Source organism: Elaeis guineensis, chromosome 5 (genome assembly GCF_000442705.2).
Source record: "Elaeis guineensis isolate ETL-2024a chromosome 5, EG11, whole genome shotgun sequence".
In the NCBI taxonomy this organism is placed as follows: Eukaryota; Viridiplantae; Streptophyta; class Magnoliopsida; order Arecales; family Arecaceae; genus Elaeis; species Elaeis guineensis.
Window position 1 is genome coordinate 15886995 of NC_025997.2, and position 6665 is coordinate 15893659.

The 6665-nt window shown below is 44.6% G+C and overlaps 1 protein-coding gene across 1 annotated transcript; it reads left to right on the forward strand.

Annotated features, from left to right (window-relative positions):
* Positions 1-1179: 1179 nt before the first annotated feature.
* On the forward strand, positions 1180-3851 carry LOC105045003 (probable pectinesterase 67). The gene is made up of 5 exons (XM_010923148.4): positions 1180-1530; positions 1860-2022; positions 2140-2346; positions 3039-3286; positions 3499-3851. The coding sequence occupies exons 1-5, from the start codon at positions 1286-1288 to the stop codon at positions 3653-3655; spliced, it is 1020 nt and encodes a 339-aa protein (XP_010921450.2). The 5' UTR covers positions 1180-1285; the 3' UTR covers positions 3656-3851.
* The last annotated feature ends 2814 nt before the right edge of the window (positions 3852-6665 follow it).

The following is a 6665-nucleotide window of genomic DNA, read 5'->3' on the forward strand; positions in this document are numbered from 1 at the left end:
AGCACTCTATTGCTATGTTCTCGGTTATTTTGTTTGAAGTGCAGGCCTGACCCTAAAGCCCATTGGATTGTCTTTAGGTTTGGGCCGTCTTACACGAACGGTCAGGTGGGAGGTCAATTGATTCAATTGGAAGTGCATTGAGTGATCTCGCACGAAAGGCTGTCTCCATTTAGCTAACGAGTTGAATGGGTAACAGCAGGAACCAGTCCAAGCCTCCTCTAACTTTGTGAGGTTCAAATGTGGTAGTTTGGTTAGCCTTTGGTAAATCAAATGGATTTGGATCATGCATCTTCGTTCTTGACTTGGACAGACCAATCCTGGGTTCACATGAGGCGCACTACATCATGTGCAGTGGTTAGTCCTATCTAATCACGACCATCATGCCGATACGAATGGTTAGATTGGAAGATAGTTCTTATCTACTTTAACTCGGGACTAGAAACAATCTCGATCTCGATCTGAGCCCAATTAATGGATGGAGGTCAACCCAATGATACTCGGTTAAACTTGTTCACTGTCTGGTAGAAAAGTTTCAGATTATCGAATTTAACGGATTTAGATTGAAAACTAGGCTTAATATAGCTTTATGCTGATTACGTGAGATGAGCTACTGCATGGAAGCTTGGAACTAGTAGCAAAGTTGCATCCATGTAATTTAATTAGTTTTACTAAAAATCACTTAATCAAAAATATTGATAAATATAAATGCTAATATTTATGCTATATTAATTCCGAAAAATTAGGGCCATTTGGTATTGTTTTCATTTTTTACATGAAAAATAAATTTATCAAATTGGACGTAATCATCCATACTAGCTACTTTCCACATGTATCATGTATGTCCTGGATATATCATGAATTAATCACATATCTATGACATAGTTCATGTCCAAAAACGGATGAAATTATGGTTATGAAATTATGGTTGTCCTTGCATAGCATGGTAGTCGGTGGCGTGTCCAATATAACATCGGACGAGGGTAGTCCCACCATGGCACCCCATATGTTGCTGTTGAGCTGAGGCCCGACCAATTTTCTTATTAATTAACAAGTGGCCTGGGGCAGGCCGAATGCAGCCTCTTAAAGTGTTTGTACCAAAACCTTCACTCTATCTTAGTGCTATTTGTTGACAGATTACAGGATCTTAAACATTTGGCTTTAAACAGCTCCCGGGTTTCCCTCTCGGCCTCTGGAAGCCAGAGAACAAAACAACCGGCGTTAACCATGGAGCTTGTCTCTTATACCCCTCTTCTTCCTCCGGGAAGGGTCATCTCTTAGGGTAAACATGGCAGCGTCCTCATCGTGTCATCTCTTCATCCTCCTCTCCCTCTCTTCCATCCTTGTAGGAGCCATCGCCGGAAAAAGTAAAGACATCATCGATGGTCCTCTCCTAACTTCCAAGATCGCCACCAACCGCACCATCCTCGTCGGTGCCAAGGAGGAGTTCAAATCTGTGCAGGCCGCCATCAATGCGGTCCCTGACGGGAATTCACATTGGATCATCATCCACATCCGTGCCGGCATCTACAGGTACATACATGTATACATATATATATATATATATATATATATATATATATATATATATATATATATATCATAGAATTATGATATTGTATCATGCAAATTATGGCCGGCCTAACCAAGTCTGAATGATATCATAAAACTGGCGTTCATGTCAGAATTATGAGATACAACAATGCTCGTAGGTGTATATATTTATCCTTTCGCACCAAATGATATTAATTTTGAAGGTAGCATTCAAGTAAAGACGCATATGGATCAGTTATTCACCACACATGTACTTGAGATTGTAAGACTTCTTCATTATATTACATCCCTGGTATGATCATGGGCAGAGAGAAGGTTGTAATCCCAGAGAGCAAGTCATATATATTCCTAAGAGGAAATGGCAAAGGAAGGACTGCCATCGTTTGGAATGACAGCAGCAATAACAACACACATTCTGCATCCTTCACTGTCTGGGCCGACAACGTAAACGTGTTCGGCATTAGTTTCAAGGTTCATCTCTGCATTTTTTAAAGTTTTACTTCACTAAACATTTGCCTCAGTGATGACAATTACAAGAGCTGTCTCTGAAAGCTAATGGAAGAGTTAAAATGATCACAAATATGACAGAATGACGCTCTGGTTGGTGTTCCTGATGCTCCATTCGAGCAGTCAGTGGCAGCGATGGTTGCTGGAGATAAGGTGGCTTTCTATCATTGTGCCTTCTATAGTGCCCACAACACCCTCTTTGATCACAAGGGCAGGCATTTCTATGAAAGCTGCTACATCCAAGGCAACATTGATTTCATCTTTGGCCGTGGCCAGTCCTTCTTTCAGGCAAGTCTATGATCTCATCGTGGTGTCTCCATTTCTTAATTAAGACCATCAATAAACATGAAATCTCTTCTGATTCATGATATTTTTTCAGGGGAAAGAAAATCTTATTATTTGACATAATTATACGTGACAAAGTTTATGTCTACTAACCATCATCATTATTAATATCATCCAAGTCTTCTGCCCTTAAACTGCATCCTGTAGCACAGTCGAAGAATAGAAAGGTTGAACAAATTTACAGCTGATTGTCAACTTGATTTATATATAGAACTCCATCCTGTTACATCCTGGAATTATGTATAGATTACTTAGGGCATAAAACAGATTAGAACTTTTCAAATCTTAAAATATGGAGGTAGTTTGCTTGAACCGCCCAAAAAGATCACAGTACATATATTTGCATCCCACAGCTGAGAGTTGACTGTTGCCAGTCTTCTTGGTGCTTATGTACACTTTCACGTATATATTCCACATATAAGCCATGCAATATCTTGCTAGAGCCTTAGCTAGGTTGAAATTATTAAATAAAAGGCATTTGGTTATTTATATTAAACAACTTCAATTCAACTTTAAAATCAAATCCTTTCAGATTGAGAAATTAGTTATATATTTTTATAATACTATTCAGTTTTAGTCTTTACCCTACTGTCTCCTTTCATTTGCAACATTATATACTCTGGCCATTGATGCAGAACTGTGAGATCTTTGTTCTCGCTGATAGAAGGACAAAAATCCTTGGCTCAATCACAGCTCAAAACAGACAGTCTGCAGATGATAACAGCGGCTTCGTGTTCTTGAAAGGCAAGGTATATGGCATTGGTGATGTCTTTTTGGGTCGAGCCAAAGGAGCTCACTCTCGGGTTATCTTTTCCAAGACCTACCTCTCCAAAACCATTACTCCTGCTGGCTGGACCAACTGGAGCTACGATGGCATCACCGAGTAAGCGCTTGCAACCCTTCATGCACTCCTCGACGTAAATATATACTGATGTATATATATCTCGTGAACATAGAAACATTATATATTATCTTGATTGATATAACGATCTGAGTCATTGCAAACAGATAAAAGGAATTCCAAATCATCGACGGTTTTAAAGAACTAGGTTTGGTTGGTGCAAGCCACTTACAAGTTTCTTTTGGTTTGTGCAGCCATTTACTCTATGGAGAGCACGACTGCCATGGACCAGGTGCAGACACCGTTCGACGAGTTCCATGGGCACGGCAACTCACCGATGAGGAGGTTTCTCCATTCACAAACATTGATTTCATCAATGGCAAGGAATGGTTGCCGGCATACTATTATTGAAGCCTCCTTGTCATCATTACTAGCTTTATATAATCCATTCTTGAAGTTGTATTCTGTTAGAAAAATCGTTAATTACCATGGTAATACTAGCTAGAAATAATGCATGATTTGGTTGCCGGCATAATATTATTGAAGACTCCATATCTCCATTACTAGCTTTATGTAATACATATAAATGTTATATTCTTTGACCAAAAAAAAAAAAAAAAATGGTACCATGGCAAACTTAGCTAGAAATGTTGCATGAATTTATTGCTTCTCATGCCTTTAGCTCCTTGTATTTATTATCGTAGTTCTAGTCAGAACATGATCATGAATTCACATTAATTAGTGATGGTGATATATAGTGAATGGAAGATAAACATCAAGCAAAAAATATTTATCCTTAAAAGAGAGGTAGCTATCAATATGCTTGGCCTTGGAAGGCGCCAGCTAGCCTGCATAGACTCTCATGTTGGCTCTATCAAATATGGTGATGACCAAATTCCATCTATATTGTGGTTAGGGATGGGGTACTTGATCTAAATCCACTGGAATATCCAAATGATGCAAAATGGAGTGGCAATATAATAATAATAATAATAATAATAATAATAATAATAATAATAATAATAATAATAATAATAATAATAATAATCTATCAGCAGGCTTCATAAGGGTTCAACAAGATCAACTTTTAGAGTTAGAAATGCTGACGTTCCTACACGTGCTTCGTTTGACAAGAAAGAAAATCATATTTATAAGAGGGGAGCGAAGGGGTGTTTCACTCCAACATTGGTTGCATTAGTTTTCTAATATTTTTTAAAAAAAAAATCTATTCACAAAAGGGTAGTCCGGCTTTAAATTTTTTTTCATTAAATATAGTATAGATAAGCATGAAAGATAAACGAATCCTTCCATGGAACCAATATTATTATGAAATAAATAAATATGTTGCCATCCCACGCTGAGTTACGTTGGCTGGTAATTACGGCCATAGTATTACGTTATTTTGGGCGTATGAGACAAGAAATATATCAAACATATCGACACACAAATCATCCACGAAGATGCAAATATAATTATTACTCCGGTAATTTAAAATTATTAGGCTAGGAGATTTATTCCCCTGCATAGCATAAGTACATTACGTACACATATGTGGCTCTCCCTGGGCTTTACTTGAGTACTATAGTAAATAGTAAAGTCTTAGAAGCCACCCCCGCCGCCGCCTCCAAATCCTCCACCACCGCCCCCTCCGGCGCCACCACCAATGCCGCCTCCTCCTTCACCACCTCCTAATCCTCCACCAGCACCACTACCGCCTCCAAAACCTCCACCCGAGCCACCGCCAACTCCTCCACCTTCACCGCCGCCGCCGCCAAGTCCACCACCACCACCACCACCAGCCCCTCCACCAGCTCCTCCACCAATCCCACCACCCGTGCCTCCCCCAAAGCCAGCACCAGTACCACCGCCACCGCCAATCCCACCACCAGCTCCACCACCGCCGCCAGAGCCTCCACCCGCTCCACCACCTAGGCCTCCACCACTTCCACCTCCAATGCCAGCACCAGCACCACCGCCGCCGCCAGCCTCCACCAGCTCCACCACCTTTGCCACCTCCAAGGCCACCACCAGCACCACCTCCACCGCCAGCCCCTCCACCAGCTCCACCACCTTCGCCACCACCAGCACCGCCGCCGCCGCCAGCTCCACCACCTTTGCCACCTCCAAAGCCACCACCAGCACCAGCTCCACCCCAGCCCCTCCACCAGCTCCACCACCTTCGCCACCACCAGCACCGCCGCCGCCGCCAGCTCCACCACCTTTGCCACCTCCAAAGCCACCACCAGCACCAGCTCCACCGCCAGTCCCTCCACCAGCTCCACCACCTTCGCCACCACCAGCACCGCCGCCGCCACCAGCTCCACCACCTTTGCCACCTCCAAAGCCACCACCAGCACCAGCTCCACCGCCAGCCCCTCCACCAGCTCCACCACCTTCGCCACCTCCAAAGCCACCACCAGCACCGGCCCCACCGCCAACCCCTCCACCAGCTCCACCACCTTTTCCACCTCCAAAGCCACCGCCAGCACCGCCGCCGCCACCAGATCCTCCACCAGCACCACCGCCAATGCCTCCACCACCACCCTTGCCACCTCCAAATCCACCACCAGCACCACCGCCCCCTCCACCAGCGCCACCACCTGCACCTCCACCACCACCTTCACCACCTCCAAACCCACCACCAGCACCGCGACCGCCACCAAACCCACCACCAGTTCCACCACCAATCCCCCCACCACCACCTTTACCACCCCCAAAACCCCCACCACCTCCAAGTCCACCACCATGACCAAGCCCTTCACCAGCCCCACCACCGGCACCTCCTCCGAAGCCACCGCCACCTCCCAGTCCCTTACCACCTAGGAGTAAATCTTTCTCCTGCCGACGCCCTTCGGCCAACCCCACGGTCACGACCAGGGCCATTACCAACAGCCCCAGGCCCCACACACACTTCACAAGCCTTCCCATCTTCTCACTAAAATCGCAACACACACACTTCTTGTGCTGAAGCTTGAGTTGGTTCGGTATACTTATAGACTGAGAATTAAATGCTGGTAGTTGGAATTATCATTGAATCCGTTAACTCCTCCTTGCTGTGTTGAGGTAGCCAGTGGCGGACAGCTCAGCCCACTTGGCTACCGGAGGAAACGGCGCAGTCTAGATGGTTTGACGGTGCGAGCCCCAGCGCCGGTGCCAACCCTTTTAATGCACGCGCTTCCCTCAACAAACTCGATATTTCCCTCCGCCACCGTCGGCCATTCTTTTGCGCCGTAGCTACTGCCTACGTGGTTGGGGTTATACATGCATGGATGCCGTACGTGATTTGTCTTGTTTGCCATGCACAAAACCTGTTACACTGGCTATAGCACGAAGATTCGGCCAGAATTCTCTGCGGCGCAGCCTCTGTACTGTAGAATACCGTACATCCTTTGACGGCCAGACGGTCATTAAACAACATGCA

Excerpts from the sequence above, each read along its gene's own strand:
- LOC105045003 (XM_010923148.4), top strand. The coding sequence starts at position 1,286 with ATGGCAGCGTCCTCATCGTGTCATCTCTTCATCCTCCTCTCCCTCTCT. Across the intron at positions 1,531-1,859 it reads ATCCGTGCCGGCATCTACAG|AGAGAAGGTTGTAATCCCAG; the intron begins GTACATACATGT and ends GATCATGGGCAG. Across the intron at positions 2,023-2,139 it reads TGTTCGGCATTAGTTTCAAG|AATGACGCTCTGGTTGGTGT; the intron begins GTTCATCTCTGC and ends CAAATATGACAG.